The 17,255-nt window shown below is 44.8% G+C and overlaps 1 protein-coding gene and 1 long non-coding RNA gene across 7 annotated transcripts in view; one reads left to right on the forward strand and one right to left on the reverse strand.

The window, feature by feature from the left end:
- Window positions 1-17,255, forward strand: part of FAT3 (FAT atypical cadherin 3) — a 682,631-nt gene that overhangs the window by 591,114 nt on the left and 74,262 nt on the right. For all 6 annotated transcript variants that reach the window (XM_051850335.2, XM_051850349.2, XM_051850359.2 and 3 more), the window contains one exon: window positions 1,061-1,294. In XM_051850335.2, coding sequence (XP_051706295.2) covers window positions 1,061-1,294 — 234 coding nt within the window. The remainder of the gene's footprint in view (window positions 1-1,060; window positions 1,295-17,255) is intronic.
- LOC127492080 (uncharacterized) overlaps window positions 1-17,255 on the reverse strand; it is a 102,319-nt gene that overhangs the window by 23,162 nt on the left and 61,902 nt on the right. The gene's annotated exons all lie outside the window — the stretch shown is intronic.

The raw sequence follows: 17,255 nt of genomic DNA on the forward strand, positions 1-17,255 counted from the left end.
TAGCAGAAAATGCAGCCTATCCAGGGAATGCCAGGTAACAAAGTGGCAGGAACACAACTTTAGGCCAGATCAAAGAAGATCTTGACTGTCCCACTGCAAATCACTGGCTGCTTTCTGAGTAGGAGAGGGAAAGGATCCGATCAGTGCCTGAGGACTGGTTGGCTGTAACAAAGAAATCTTTTAAATTTAGCTGCTTGGCCTAAGTAATGTCTAATACTTTTCCTTTAAGAGTAAGAATTTTATGAGCCATACTTTTTCCACCACATAGAGTTTAATCAGGTTTGTCACTGTAGTTGTTTTCATTATCTATTGAAACTTAAACAACAGTAAAATCTCCATATGGGATCTGGTATCCTGCCCCCAGTACAGCTGTTCCAGTTGTTAAAAGCAGGCAGAGCCTGTCTCCCTGCTGGTTGCTAGACAGCTGCTTCTCCAAGTTCCTCAAGTTTCCCCTGGCTTGAGCCCGCCCACGGCAACCCCCAGCCCTTCCACCACCCAGCATGTAAAGCAGCAGCCTTGGCACAGCACAGTCAGGTTCCTTCAAGACCACATTCACCTAAGGTCAGCCTCTAGGCAGATTATCTTATTTTCCTCTAAAACGGGGGGTATAAGTGTCATATGTAGAAACGAAGAGACTGCCTTCTGGGTCTACGGGTGACTGATATCGTTGACCATCAGGGAACTGGAAACATAGCTACATTCTCTATCCTTTGCAGGAAATAGAGCAGAAATCCACAGGCTGATCTCTTGAGCAGCTCCAAGGAAGATGAAAGAGGTGTAGGACTTAGCCAGGTAGCCAGAAGATGGCAGAGGATTTACAAAAGGATTAATTAATTTGAAAGTCATACTGTTGGTTTATTGTTGTATCCAGGATTCTGTAAGTTTCCCCTGATGTCTAAAAAAATTGAATTTGTTCTAGTTTTCAAAGTATGAGGCACTTTGGGTAAAATATCACTGGTCCTTCCTGTACTGGAAATTATTTAAATAGGTGATTCTCTGTTCTTCAGAGACATACAGTTTTCAAAAAGCCAGACCAGCCATGCTCCTTTTGTTTCCACAGGTGAATTAAAAACCTTTGCTCCGTTGGACCGGGAGAGGGTCCCTGTGTACAATTTGATTGCCAGGGCCACTGATGGGGGTGGCAGATTCTGCCACTCTGACGTCCGCCTGATCCTGGAGGACGTGAATGACAACCCACCTGTATTTTCTTCAGAGCACTACAATGCCTGTGTCTATGAGAACACAGCCACCAAGGCTCTGTTGACCAGGGTTCAAGCCGTGGACCCTGACGTTGGTAAGTCAGTTGCATGGACCAGCATCTCCATGTTCATACACTGGATGTGTTGACTTCCGGTGCTGCCTTTCCTTTAGTTTTATAAAAACCCTCTCATTGGTTCCTATCCCATTTCACCTTGTCTGCTGATACACTTAATATGCATAAGTGAACTCTGCAAGCTGCCCTCCCTCCTGCTTCAAGGATTTGAAGACCAGGTACTATGAATGACTTCACCTCTTAACAAAGAGTTTTGGATTGCATAGCTTGAGATTTTTTTTTTCCTAACCTTTCAAAAAAATAATAATAGCTTCCTTACTTGTTGATTCCACCTAAACATAGTTAAAATGCTGTGCTGTGTGGCAAAGAGAATTCTTTTCCATTTCAATGAAGAATTGCCTCACATGCTGCAGCTGAAATACGACAGTCTCAATTTATTGTGGTGGCCCACCGTGCAAAGAACAATTCCTAAATGTAATGCCAGTCCAATGTGGATTTTTCAAACTGCTGTTTTCTAGCGTTTTTTCACATAGAAGCTAATATTTCCATGCTAAGTCGGGGTGGGGGAGATGAGAAGGAATTAGAATTCAAAGTTGCTGATAAACTTTGTGTTCAAATCCAGTTTACATAATGAGATGATGAGTTACAAAAGACTGGAGTTAATTGCTAGGTGGACCTTCTGAGAATGCGCAAGTTATTGAGGTGACTCCATGATGGAATATAAATAGAAAAGGGCATATACCAGCTTCTTGGTTGAGCGTTTTAAAAGCTGTAAATCAGAGGGCTAGGGAATGATGGGGTGTGTCTGCTATGCTAAAGAGGCCTTTGTATAATTCAGTGTCTTATGGCTTAATTCTGAATTGAAAGAAAAATTATTGGACTAATGGAAAAGTAAATACATGATAATTAGTGGAAAACAAACGTGGAGCTGAGGATCTGCATATTTCCCCTTAGAGAAATTAGTGGCTACACTTTGAATTATTGCTCGTCTCTCATTAGTGTAATTCTCAGGGCTGACAACCAACCTTCTGTAAGTCTGCATATTATAGCACTTCATGAAAAATGGCACACAAGAAAATGTTATTACTGATAAATAATTATGTGATACCTACAAACACTCCTTTTTAAAAGAGATTGAAATCCTTCTCTAGACTTTTGGTGGTAGGATTTGGAGTGGGGAGAAGAAGAGGACACAATTAATGGAAATGATTTTTTAATTTGAAATTTGATTTTCAGAGTGTGTAATTAGGCCATAGAAGAAATTTTTGAAAGCTGAAAGATTGGAATTTTCTTCCTCACTTCCTTTAACAGAAAAATTGGGTATGTTCCATCAAGCTGTTAGAATTGTAATTGGTCCACATGATACTGTTTCAGACAGCACGGGCATGGGCAGAGTATGACATGGCACATCGAGCTGTTTTGCAAGTGATGCTAAAGTGTGTTCATTTAGCTCTGTCTTCCTTCACTTCTTTGAAGTCACCTGGCCAGGTTGGGGAGGAAGCAATTTCTGAACTGTGAGCATTTAACAGGCAGACGTGATAAAGACTTTAAAAGACCAAACTGGAGTGAGGACCTAATCAACACCTTGATCTGCTATTCCGCTTATGTTAAGAACTCCAAATAGTGTGTGGTGTTGAGGGTGCTGCTGACAACTAACAGAAAATGTATTCAGCAGATCAGTTGTCTCAATGTCATGAAAATTCTAGCATAAAACACCACATCAGAGTTCATTTCTATTTCCCCAATTTTTGCAAAAAATCTAAGTTAACTTTTTTTTTATTTTTTTTTCTAAGTTAACTTTTAAGAACGAAAGAACTAAGATAAAGATAACTAAGATAAAGATAAAAGAGCAAATGAACGCTGCTGAAAAACACAAAATGAACACTGACTGTGTCCCAGGCACCATGCTGAGAAAGTGACTGTGAAGGTCTTGGTCAGGGCTTGCAAGAGCAGGGATTCCAAGAGCAGCTGTGGCAGCCTGAGCTGCCATCAAAGAAATGCTGACATTATTTGGAATCCCTGGGTGTCTGGGACTGGTGGCTCATGACATATTCATTACTGGCCTGAGCAGAACAGTTTCCCAACAGCAACCATTTCTCCATTTTTTGTAAGGAATCTCAGACTAGCGTGAGCTGTGCACTGAGTGGGGAATTTATCCTGGGGTCGAACTGATGCACGATCTGAAAGCTGAGTTTACACACGTGTGGCCATTAAACCAAATCCAGCCATCTAGTGGCTCTTTAGTTTGGTGTATTCAGTGTTCAGAAAAGTTAGGATGGTGATCAGTATTTCAAAGTCAAATTGTTGGGGCCAGTGCCATGGCTCACTTGGTTAATCCTCCACCTCCAGCACTGGCATCCCATATGGGCACCAGGTTCTAGCCCCTGTTGCTCCTCTTCCAGTCCAGCTCTCTGCTGCAGCCCGGGAGTGCAGTGGAGGATGGCCCAAGTGCTTGGGCCCTGCACCCGCATGGGAGACCAGGAGGAAGCACCTGGCTCCTGGCTTCAGATTGGCGCAGCGCCGGCCGTAGAGGCCATTTAGGGGGTGAACCAACGGAAGGAAGACCTTTCTCTCTGTCTCTGTCTCTCTCTCTCACTGTCTAACTCTGCCTGCCAAATAAAAAAAAAATCAGATTGTTATTAGAAATTTAGTTTTCCAGCATCTTTTCAAGACCACAGCACCCAGAAGACTGAGTAATCCCAGAGGCACAGATCCCGTGCTGGAAGGAGCTCAAGAGCACCTGCCTTTTCCACGTCGACCACAGCTCTCCCCTCCCTGTTGTGGGCCACTTCACCCACTTTTGTTACCACCTGACCTGTCTGCAGCTCCTTCTCTAAAGTGGCAAGGAAATGTCTTATTTTTGAAACATGTTATTTTGAAATAGTTGAAAGTTCACCAGAAGCTGCAAAAATAAGCAGGAAGGTCCGGTACCCCTTTCACTTTGCCCTTTCACCAATGGCGACACCTTGCCTAACTAGTTTCCTAGTATCAAAACGAGGAGCCGACATAGGCCTGATTCACAGGGCTTACTCAGATTTCAGCAGGCACATGCACACATATGTGTATTTTATGCAATCTTATCTCCTCTGTAGTTTCATATTACCACCAGCTCTTTCATTCATCCTTCTCAATCCCTAGTCCACAACGAACCCTAATCTCCATATCTGTAATTTTCTTGTTTAAAAAATTTTATTCAGATGAAATCATGTAGTCTGTAACTTTAAGAGAGTAGCAGTCTTTTTCACTAGCAAACTTCCCTTGAGAATCACCCAAATTGTCTAATTGGTTTCTGATCCTCATGACAAACATTGGCTCCATATGTGTAAATGACAGAGAGGTTCTGTTCATGAAACCTCTTTTGTTAAGCATATCCCTTTACCTAAAGTTGTGAATTATTTCACCCGTGCCGTGAGCTGAATGTTTGTGTCCCTGCAAGCTTCCTAGTAAAATCTAATCCCCAATGTGTTGATGACATTAAGAGGTGGGCTTGGGGTGGTTGAGTCATTAAGGCAGAGGCCCTGTGAATGGAATTGGTGCCTTTATAAAGAAGGCTGGAGGGGGCCTGTTTGTCCTTTCCACTATATGAGGCAACACAGAAGGCAGCATCCTCCAGGAACACACTTCCTGCAGACACTGAATCTGTTGCTGCCTTGATCTTTGACTTGCTAGTCTCATTGCACTAGAGCAGTAAATTGCTGTTCTGCCACAATCCACAGACTATGACAACCTGCATTGGATCACAGTTACATACAAGATCACTATCAGTTGCAAATGAAAAACAAGGATATAGTAATCTGAAATCTGATTCCATAACTTCATGAATCCAAAGCCCTTACCATGACTCACTAAACCCTCATATTCCTGGTTTTCTAAGTTTAAAATGTTGTTTTCAAACAACCTTCTCCTATGAATCATTCATAATGCACTAACATCACTATAAAAATAACTGACCTAGGTCAGGAATAAAATAAAGGTAGAAGACAAGCTAATTTTAACACCCATTTTCTAAGTTCTAAGAAATGTCATGGCAACTGTCTAGATTTTAGCATTTAAGTTTTTACTTTTCCTATAAAATGGTAATAGCTTGAATCACATAAACTAGGAACATGATTTAATGACCCAATATTTATAAAGGTCTAATGCTTTCAGTAAAGGTGAGGAAACCTTTTATTCTATCATCCCTTTGAAATTAATATCCATTATTTAGTCCACTTCTTGGAGGTAGGATTTGTTCTAATGTTTCCAACATTGATTATTTTTTTGAACTAGCAAAGGGAACAAACCAAAGATTTTGTAGCCATTTTAGGCAAAGTGACATGACAATGAAATGCAAATTTATTCTGGAAAGTATCTGATAACCCATGATTTGTGAAAAGGCCAACATTCAGATATTTGAGATTTGAGAGGATATTTCTCCTCTTTGAAGACTGGAGCCTTAAAGCAAGGAATTATTCTAATGGATAACTCCTTTTCTATAAAATATCTCCTGCAATATTTGGAATTTTGAAGGTTTCAGAGAAACTTGGAGCCTCGGAACATATGTTATAATTATTTCCCATTTGATTTAACAATTATTTAATGAGCAGCTAATAGTCACTACTGAAGGAGCTGCAAGAATCTCAAAGGTGAGGAATATGAGTGGCAGGAGATAGTCATTGTAAAGGGGAGGATTCAAGAACACACATATTCTTTACAAAAGGCTGAGCTCCCAAAACTAATAGAGTTTGAACAGCCTGAGATAGGAATGCATTTAGGAAAACAGAGCTTTGACTGTGTAAAGTTGGGGAAGTCTTAGCCCAACTGAATCCCTGGAAGAAAATCATTTGTCTAAGGTAGAAGAGATACAGATGAAACAGGAAAAGTAGACCAGGACTGATTGGGGTTATTCAAGAGGGCCAGGGATCATGTATTTAACTCAAGAGGAAAAAACAAAAACACCTCTGAGTACTTTTGAGAAACTAAATCAATTCTGGGATTGGGAAAGGACTGCCTTGAAACAGCATTTAAAATGGACTGGAAGGCAGCAAACCAGTAGATGAATGAAGTCCCTAGGTGGGGGTTGAGAAACACCACAATGGCTGAAGTGGAGTGGTGGCTTTGGGATTTAAAAGAAAGCAGATGAGAGTCAGATTTAGATTTCAGATGTGAAATCTGTAGGTTTTGATAGGTGATTGGACTGTGGTCAACATCGACTGACAAGTCAAGATTTCAGACTTGGGCACCAGGCAGAAGTGCTGCGGATCAGAAATAGCACAGGTAGGCCGGCACCGTGGCTCACTGGGCTGATCCTCCGCCTTGCGGCGCCGGCACACCGGGTTCTAGTTTCGGCCAGGGCTCCGGATTCTGTCCCGGTTGCCCCTCTTCCAGGCCAGCTCTCTGCTGTGGCCAGGGAGTGCAGTGGAGGATGGCCCAAGTGCTTGGACCCTGCACCCCATGGGAGACCAGGATAAGTACCTGGCTTCTGCCATCGGATCAGCGCAGTGCGCTGGCCGCGGCAGCCATTGGAGGGTGAACCAACGGCAAAAGGAAGACCTTTCTCTCTGTCTCTCTCTCTCACTGTCCACTCTGCCTGTCACAAAAAAAAAAAAAAAAAAAAAAAAAAATAGCACAGGTAGTATAAAGTACAGCCTGATATAGAAAGAAAGATGAAAACTTGGGGTCACATTGGCAATTAAAGTGAGCACCTCCAGAAAGAAGTCAAGGATAAAGATAAATTTGCTAATCAGGAATAAATGGGTCTTCCCTTCAAGGAGTTTATGGTGGGAATAGGTATAATGCATAAATGAATGTTCCAAACAAATGTAAAAGGTGTAATAGAATCACATCTGAAGAGGTAGGGAGTTTCTAAGGATTCCTCAGATAGAACATGTAAAATGCTAACACAGGTTGTGATAGACATGTGAAAACAAGGGCAATGAATTTTCAGCTGGAGCAACTCAGGAAGTGGTACTAGCATTTATTTGAGTCTGATAGGCTTGAATTTGGATAGACAGAGAAGGGAACAATGGAGTAGCAAGAGGATCTTATTAGCCAATGTGAACTTGGGAAAGCTAAAATAATATTTTAAAAGTCTCAATGGCTTAGCCCACAAAAGTTTAATTCTTTTCCATGTTAAGTGCAGGTTGATGGGGTCCACCCATTGACCTCCAACCTGTCAACCATACCTTCTTGACCTTTGGCTTATAAGGCCACCATGGCAAAAGAAGAGAATGAGGGTGGTATGCCAGCTCTCAGTGACCTCAGCCTGAGCAAGACCCACATTGTCCCATCATTGTCCGCTGCTCAGTGGTCACACAGCCTGACCCGCAGCATGGGAAGCTGGGAAGTATAGAGGAGGTCAGGAGCATGTGGGAAGCCCTCATTATCTTTGTTGCAATGATGACAGCAGGAGAGGACAACTGCTCAGTAGGTCTCAGAGGGAAGAGAGTGTGACAGTCCTCATAATGGATACTGAAACTCAAAGGAAGAACCTAAAAGGGGGGTGCTGAGGAAAGCCCAACAGGGGTCTCATCTCTGCTTCCAGCCGTCTCTATGCAGTCAGTGCTTCTACCATCTGAGACCAACAGGGCAGCAGATTCCACAGATGGGCAGTGTACCCCATGAGTAGAGTGAATTGCATTAATGGAAAATATGAAAAATGCCAAGTCTTCTGGGATGATGCATTTCTCCCTAAAGTTAGTAGTTAGATTCTCATTTTAACAGATTGATAAAATTTATCTCTTGGCAAAACTTTTCCATGTTGACCCACGTGTGTTTCTGCTGTCCTCAGCATCCTTTACTCTATGCTGACGTTCACTGTTTAATGTAAGCTTGCTACCCGTGTTGGGAATTCACGTACTGCAGCAGATGGATCGTCACCCATGTGCTGTGTTCTCGTGGGGCTGGAGTTGGAATGAAGTTGCTTTTCCAAAGCACAGATCTTGCCAGAAGATACGCAGGGCTGGCCCTGTGTCTCAGAGCACCATGTGCTCCAAGTGTGGCTCCGTCTGGAGGAGGAAAGTACTTCTCTGAGAGGAATGTTCACAGAAATAACCACTGAGGGCCGATAGGCTGAGAAACGCTCATCAAACCTCTTGAAATGAATCAACCCACTCTTTTCCTGTCTCTTGTGACTCTTCCTTGCCTTTTTTGTCTGCTGCATTTGAGAGCCATACAAAGAGGCCTGGGAAGAAAATTGAGAGGTGAGATAAGTCCACAGTAAAGTGTCCTGTACTAGGTGTGAGAACTCCAGTGAAGAAGCACGTGGAGTGCTCTAGGCTTACAGTTCCTTGTGTCTTCCCAGGATAGAGGCTGAGAAAGTGCTATTCACACCACACTGTGAGAATCAGAGATGTCTGCTCATCTCCACCCGAGGCTCCAGACACTCCAGTTAGATGGCCAGAGTAATGCTCCAACTTCCTGTGATGCCATTCGATTTTAAATCTCCCAGGGTCACCTTCTGATCTCAAATACACATTCAACATATGCTCTCTGAAACGCCCCTTTGCAGAGGAGTTGGCTAAATATATCAGGATACTTAAAAGAGTTTATGGAAAATGTATAAAAAGTTTATTTTGGTGCACTAATATTAAAATCCATGTGTGGTGTTTTCATAATATGCTTTTTGCATGAATATTTTGAAGACCCCTCATTTGTAATTTTCACTGAACCCCAAAAGAGAAAGAAGGCACAGCTGCCAGAAGTAAATTCTGAAGCATCTGTTTCCACTGCCTGAGGCACCCACGTGTGAAGAACAGGCTGTGGGGTCTGCAGTCACCACGTGTGTCACAACAGAGACCTGCGATTATCCTGCCATTTCTTCCTTTTAGGATTTCCTAAGTAGACAGTTTCCTTGAGGCCTCCACTCCAGCTGAGACAGATCTCCTGGTCCTCTCTGGACCATATAGATCAGACCACAGGCCTGTGTCCCCTAAGGAAAGCATCTCCCAGTAACCAAATTGGTCAAGAGGCCACATGGATGTGGGGAGAGCCCTGGGTGACCAGTGCCCTGTGAGCGTGGGCAAGTCTTGACATTCCATTACTTCACTTGCCTCTTCCATAACAGGAGGATGACCGCTAACTTTGCCTACCTCAAAACATCAGTGTCAGCCTTGCCCAAGAATGAATGGAAAAGTGCTTTGGCAGCGTCAGGCTATGTCTTTCCTTGGAGTTAGATCTCCCTGTTCTGAGCTGCAATAGCACCCCTGGCTGTCCCAACACAGACATGATGGCGTGACTCTTCTCTGCCAGTCTTGAACCTTCCTCGGCCAGGTTGGTGCTTCATAAGAACTTTAAATGTTAATAATCATAAAATGGCTGTTAACATCTACTTCTGGGCTTCTGCTCCATGCCAGGCACTGTGCCAAGTGCTTTTGACACATTATTTCCAATTCGCATAATGAAATATGCAACTTGGCAAATTTTTTGTTCTGCTTAATATGGTAATAAACTCTGAAGGGTTAAGTAACTTGCCCTGCCCTCCAAGCTAGTTGGGAACAGGGCTGCAGACATTAAAGCAGGGCCCACGAGAGGGCTGCTGGACAGATACCTAGCTAACAGTGATGCTGTGGTCTAGGGCAATGGTTCTCAAAAAGCAGTCCCTGGACCACAGTATCAATATTAACGAAGGCCCAGTTGGAAATGAAAATTCTGGAAAAGAGACCCTGGACTAGTGATGCCAAAACGCTGGTGAGTCTCAGAATCAGTTCAGGGACTTGTTGAAACAAGTTGCTGCACTGCTGCCCTAGAACTTCAGACTCAGTGTGTCTAGAATTGGACTTGATAATTTCACACTACTTGCCTGGCAGTGTTGATGCTGGTACCCCCCCACACCACAGGTTGAGAACCACAGTTGCTAAAGATCCTTAATGTGTTGTATCATGAACATCCTGGCAGTTTGGTGACACCTACAGATAGCTTCTCAAAATAATGTTGTATGACTCATAAGCTAAAATACAAAAGCTTTCAAATAAAACCTATTTGTTCTTTACATTGTTATATAGTAACATAAACTTCTTCTTTAACACATTAAATGGAAAGATCTTCCACAGTAGCTCTGCTAACTTCCATATCTTGAAGTAGTAGTAAGCAGAGATGTGTACAACAACCATAATGTCAAAATACCTGATTACCACTGGTTACAAAATCATAGGTATTTCTCTTATTACAGTGATTGTTGCCTATGTTAAGAATTGAATTCAGGAGCCGGCGCAGTGGCTCACTTGGTTAATCCTCTGCCTATGGCACTGGCATCCCATATGGGCGCCAGGTTCTTGTCCCGGTTGCTCCTCTTCCAGTCCAGCTCTCTGCTGTGGCCTGGGAGGGCAGTGGAGGATGGCCCAAGTGCTTGGACCCCTGCACCCACGTGGGAGACCAGAAAGAAGCTCCTGGCTCCTGGCTTTGGATCGGCGCAGCACCAGCTGTAGCGGCCATTTGGGGAGTGAACCAACAGAAGGAAGACCTTTCTCTCTGTGTCTCTCTCTCACTGTCTATAACTCTACCTGTCAAATAAAAAAAAAAAAAAAAAAAGAATTGAATTCAGGAGGTAGCACTGTGGCGTAGTAGGTTAAGCCTCTGCCTGCAGCCCTGGCATCCCATATGGGTGCTGGTTTGTGTCCCAGCTGCTTCTCTTCGACCCAGCACTCTGCTTGCAGCCTGGGAAGGCAGTGAAGGGTGGCCCAAGTTCTTAGGCCCCTGCACCCACATGGGACACCTGGAGGAAGGTCCTAGCTCCTGGCTTTGGGTGGGCTCAGTTCTGACCCTTGCAGCTATTTGGGGAGTGAACCAGTGGATGGAAGACCTCTGTCTCTTCCTCTCTCTGTGACTCTGCCTCCAAATCTTTAAAATAAATGAATGAAAATGATAAAGATGTCAGTTATGCCCCCAGGATAGTTAAGCAGCCTCTAAGATGGTCCACAATGACCCCAACTTCCTTGTATTCACCCACTTTGTATTGTGTGTAGCCTGAGCTTCAGGACCACTTCTAATGAACAGAACATGCAGAGTGATATCACTGCTGAATTTTAGTTGTACAAAGACTGGCTTCCATCTCTGACTTCCATAACCAAGTGCTGTAGAATGGCTGGATTAAACAACGGAAATGTATTTTCTCATAGTCCTGGAGGCTGGAAGTCCAAGTTCAGGGTGAGCAGAATTGGGTTCTGGTGACAGCTCTCTTCCTAGCTTTAAGTTGACTGTCTTCTCACGGTGTGTGCACACAGCTTTTTTCTGTGTGTGGAGAGAGATAAAAATAGCTATGATTTTTTTTTCCTGACTACAAAATCGTAGCTACAATTCATCTTATATGTGAGATTTTCCTCTTCTTACAAGCATATCAATCCCATAATATTAGAATCCCACTCTACAACCTTATTTATTTTTGAAAATTATTTATTTGAAAGGCCAAGTTAGAGTGGGGCGGGGGGGGGGAAGGGCAGGGAGAGAGAGAGAGCTAGAGAGAGATCTCTTTCACCCGTTCATTCATTCACTCCACAAATGACGTCAGTGCTTAGGGCTGGGCCAGACTGAAGCCAGAAGACTGGAACTCCTCCCAGTCTCCTATGTAGGTACAGGAGCCCAAGAACCTGGACTGTTGCTCCCCAACTCGCGGAGGAACGACACCGGGCTCTGCACTGTTCTTTTTCCCCCAGCCCTTCCTGGGTTTGCTGCCACCCCCCCGCCCCGCTTCTGCGGAGGGGCGGCACCCCCGCCGCTTTCCCTGCTTCCGCGGAGGAGCGGCACACCGCTGGCCGGCTCTCTCAGGGGTTCCTCAGATGTTCCTGGTGCATGTTGTCTCTCTCCTCCTTTATAGTCCTCTTCCACCAATCCCAACTCTGCGGGCGTTCTCTCCCCACGTGCTGAGCACGCTGCTCTCCTCCAATCAGGAGCAGGATCAGCTCCTGCAGCTCGTTAGTTGAATTGGTGAGGCAGCTGTGTGGAAGTTGTTTATTCCCTCTCAGCGCCATATGGTGGGAGATCAGATGCACAGAATTAGTCCTAGCAGTTCCAGTAATTTAGTCTAGTATCGGTTGCTCCCCACACTGGGCCACCTTCCAGTGCTTCCCCAGGCTCATTATCTGGGAGCTGGATGGAAAGTGGAGCAGCCACGACTGGAACCTGTGCCCATGTTACAACAGGCAGTGGCTTAACCTGCTGTGCCAAAACACTGGCCCCTTAGGACATTTTTTTAACCTCAGTTACTTCCTAAAAGACCTGTCTCCAAATACAAACACATTGCAGGTTAGGGATTTTAAGGGAACACAGTTTAGTCTAAGGCTCTCTTTCTCATTTTCACTTGGGTTGCTTGCCCCAGGGAAAGCAGTTGTAGTATTGTAAGGCAGCCCTGTGGGAGGCCCACATAGCAAGGGGTCAAGGCCTACCAACAACTACAGAAATGAGGTTGAAAGTAGACCCCCATCTCCACCCCCATTCAAGCCTGTCACCTGTGTGACAATGTGACTGCAACCTCATGAGAAACCCTGAGTCAGAGACAGCAGGCTTAGCCACACCTGGATGCCTGGCTCATAGAAACCAGAGGCTGATAAACATTTGTCGGCTGGCGCCGCGGCTCACTAGGCTAATCCTCCACCTTGCAGCGCCGGCACACCGGGTTCTAGTCCCAGTCGGGGCGCCGGATTCTGTCCTGGTTCCCCCTCTTCCAGGCCAGCTCTCTGCTGTGACCAGGGAGTGCAGTGGAGGATGGCCCAAGTGCTTGGGCCCTGCACCCCATGGGAGACCAGGAGAAGTACCTGGCTCCTGCCATCGGATCAGCGCGGTGCGCCGGCCGCAGCACGCCAGCCACGGCGGCCATTGGAGGGTGAACCAACAGCAAAGGAAGACCTTTCTTTCTGTCTCTCTCTCTCACTGTCCACTCTGCCTGTCAAAAAATAAAAATAAAATAAACATTTGTTGTTTTATGTTGCTAAGTTCTAAGGCAATGTGGTCCAGAGTTATGGAGAACAAGAATCCTGGTATGGGTTACTGGGCATTTTGAATTCTGTCTACAAACCCTTAAGAATCCCCTACTGTGACCTCTGCATCGTCCTTTCACAGGCTCCACTTTCTGAAATCAAACAAGGGCTCCCATGCAGCTCCGTGGCCATCACAAGAGGGCCTCCCCTCAGGAGAGCAGTTCAGCCTCACTGGGAACAGAGCCATTTTGGCATAGGCAGGGCATGAGTGTTGCCCTAACAGCTGTTGGCTACACCTGTGTGTTCATGGACTCTCCCTGGGTACCAGGCCCACTTCCTATGGAAACTGTAGATCTTAGAGTACCACCCCTGGAAAGATCCAGAAACAAAAGTCCAGGCAGAACCCTCCTTTTTCTAAGAAGGAAACTGAGGCCCAGGGACTAATGTGCTCATACCAGATGGCACTTAGCAGCAGGTGAGTCTAAAAGGCAGGCATCAACACCTAAAATCAGTGCTTTTCCATAGTCCGGTAATGCCTACCAGAAAATGTTTCAAGAAGGGTTCTATTCTGATTTCCTCCTTCTGTTAAGTATCACATATTCTATGTTTTTCTGAATGCCTTAGAAATTGTTACTGCTAAGCCGCATAGGTCAGTGATTTAATGTTTTCTTTTTCTTCCCCAAAGCTCTGTTATTCTCTGAAGTGTTAAATCTTTGAAGGTGGCTGAGGGACTATTAAAATGTCAGTAAAAATTAAATAGTCTTCCCCAAAGACTGAGAGACATGAGTCATTCTCTGGAGGATGTGGTCAAAGTCCTTTATCTGTTGTAGATATCAAAAACTACAATCTCATGTTTAAAGCCTTTCTCCAGAGAGTTCAAAAACTTGTGCATGCACTCGTACTATGGAAAGAACAGACCTTGATGCTCCCTCTTGTAGATGGAGAAACTGAGGTTCAGAAAGGTTAAGTGGCACCCCCCAAGGCATCTGTTAAGAGGAGAGTAATCCCAGCAAACGGCCCTGGAGCCTCCTTAACCCTCTCCTGAATTCTTCACCTCCTGCCAGTATCACCACACCTCCTGCAGGGCTTGCAGCTGGAAGGCAAGACACAGTGCTTCAGGATGAGAAATTGCTGAATATCCCACTTCCAATACTTACTAGTTGACTAAGTTCATCTTTAATTTATTAATCTGTTACAAAAAGAAAGTTCACGTTCACTTGTTCACTACGTGAATGCCCTCAATGCCCAGGGCTAGTCTAGGGTTGGAGCCAGGAGCCAGGAACTCAATCTAGTGGGTGGCAGGTACCCAGTTGGTGGAACCCTCACTGCTGCCTCTTGGTCTGCATTGGCAGGAGGATGGAGAAAAGAAAGAGCTGAGAATCAAGCCCAGGTGCTCTGATGTGGGACTTGGGAGTCTTAACCAACATCTTAACAGCTGGGCTAAACACTCACCCCTTAAATGAGTTCTTCAGCCCCTGTGAACCATTGCTTTCTCTCTGGAAATGTTACCAGCAATTGTGTGCATCAAAATCCTCTGAGCAAATGGGCTAAATAAACAGGCAACAGCTCCTCCTCCAAAACCTGAAAGTTCAGGATAGCACTGGGCTTTTTTCCCCACGAATGAACTACTATGCCTTGCCTGATTTAGGAGTCTTTGCATTTGATAATTACAAGTGATATTTATTAGTACCCATTTTAAAATCCAATTTCTCCCACCCAGGGGTCAAAATAGTAGTTGCCAACTGAAACAGCTACTTGCTGGCAGAAAGGGGTATCTTAGAGAACAGTTTCAGGAAGTTTGTCTCTGGCTGAGAAGACTGATTTTGAACGGTTGTTCACAGTGGGGTTTTTTTCCCCATGAAAAGCCCCTCAATCACATGCCCTTCACTTACAGATGCCCGGGTTAGGAAGACATCTCTGAGCTGCGGCTGTGGCCAATCAGTCCTGCTGCAGTACACAGCAGTGCAGAGGGCGGGTAGAGAGGGGTGCTTGTGTGGCTGTGGCATTTTCAACCATGCTGGGCGTTTTGCACAGAAAACCCATGAAGCCCCAGCTTTGCCTCCTGCCTCTACAGGACACGTCCAGGCGAGCCTGAGTGTGTTAATCAGCCTTGCCACAGGGTGTTCCCTCTTATTTCACCTGGCAAAGCTTCCCAGACAGGCACAAATATATGGCTGATCATCTGCTGGTGAGCTCTTTTAATAATTTCTCACATATCGCAAAACACGTTCCACCCACCCCCACACATGCGTCCTCTCCAACTTATTTGTTCTGCTCTCCCTTCTCTCTCTGATAATGTAGCCATTAACGGAGCGCCAGGTTTTAGTTTATTCTGGCTACAGTTGGTTCTAACAGCTCTGATTCCTTGCAGTTGGCTCTGGAAAGAGGTAACTTCAACTATTACCATTCCAAACTTGTGATTCAGCAATCCTGAATGCCTCACCCTTCTCTGAGAACACCTCAGCACTCTTAACTTCACATGTGTTCCTGTTACCTGGGATGTCCCGTCTGCCTATTACTTTTCCACCCTGGTGCTCCTGACACTCCCATCTCTCCTGTATGACTCGATTCAGTTGTTTTTTTACCCCTGTTCACATGTTTGGCTCCTGGGTGATGGGGGGCCCTCTGAACATGGAAGTGCCAGAGTCATCCTTCATGTCCTCCCCGGTGCCTGAAATGTGCAGGAGTCCCGAAGTGTTCTTCGGATGGGTGAACTAATCAGTCCGATGGTTTCGCTTAGTGGCCCACATAGGAAATCTTTTGACTGTGATTGTTGGGAGCAGTCCAGCACACAAGTTCTATGGACCAATAAAGATGGAGCTTTAAGTGCTTGTTTGATGAATTAAGGTACTTAACTGTCCCAGGCCAAGCATAGTGTCAAGCCATAGGCAGCTGGAGGAGGTTACATGGAGTAGCACGGCAGCTTCTTTGATATTGCAGAAAGTAGTCTTTTTTTTTTTTATTTTTTTATTTTTATTTATTTTTTTTTTTTGACAGGCAGAGTGGACAGTGAGAGAGAGAGACAGAGAGAAAGGTCTTCCTTTGCCATTGGTTCACCCTCCAATGGCCGCTACAGCCAGCGCACTGCAGCCAGCGCACGGCGCTGATCCGAAGGCAGGAGCCAGGTACTTCTCCTGGTCTCCCATGGGGTGCAGGGCCCAAGCACTTGGGCCATCCTCCACTGCACTCCCTGGTCACAGCAGAGAGCTGGCCTGGAAGAGGGGCAACCGGGACAGAATCTGGCGCCCCGATTGGGACTAGAACCCGGTGTGCCGGCGCTGCTAGGTGGAGGATTAGCCTAGTGAGCCGCAGCGCCGGCCAGAAAGTAGTCTTACTCAGTGATGATGCCAGCTTTAGGAGTGTGCAGCCTGTGTGAACAAATCCCCTTCTTACAGAAACCTGTGCTTGTTTTAACATTGAATTTCTTCTTCTTTTTTTTTTTTTTTTTTAAACAAGGGACTCTGCTTATTCATTTAGCATGGAAACCCATAATTGTGTTGCTCACCCTAAGCAGCAGAGCTACAAACAGATCAACTGGCAGGCCTTTGGAGATTCTTGGTGCAGTCATCAGGATCTCCCTGATTCTGTGACTGGTGTGTTTCCCTGCCCTCCCCCCTTTTTCTTTTTTCTTGGTTTTAAACAGCCATGGGGCTGCTGCCCGTAGGAGTTGGTTTTCTGCCCATGGGAATGTGCTAGCATTGTCATCATTCACAGGAAAACTTTTAAAAGGTACTAAAAACTGAAGTAATTAGAGATTGTAGTTAAAAGAAATCGCTAACTTAAAAAAGTAATTGCTAATTCCATGGACCTCCTCATAGCAACTTTTTATTTTATTTAATATCATTCAAAGGCATATTTCAAAGACAAAAAAAGAGCAGTCAGTTAAAGCTGTTTCACTAACATGGGGCTTTATTTGCCTTCCACAAAGATGTGAGAAGAATTGTAAGCTAAACATTCCTTTGGACTACTTAAGTATAAAAATTATTTGAAATAACTTCACAATGAGACCTTTGACAATGATATTTTCTAAGCAACATAAATGACTATCTAAGGATATACTAAAATGAGGAATGAAAATATTCAGGGAAAAAAAG

The sequence above is a fragment of the Oryctolagus cuniculus genome, chromosome 1 (assembly GCF_964237555.1).
Source record: "Oryctolagus cuniculus chromosome 1, mOryCun1.1, whole genome shotgun sequence".
NCBI lineage: Eukaryota > Metazoa > Chordata > Mammalia > Lagomorpha > Leporidae > Oryctolagus > Oryctolagus cuniculus.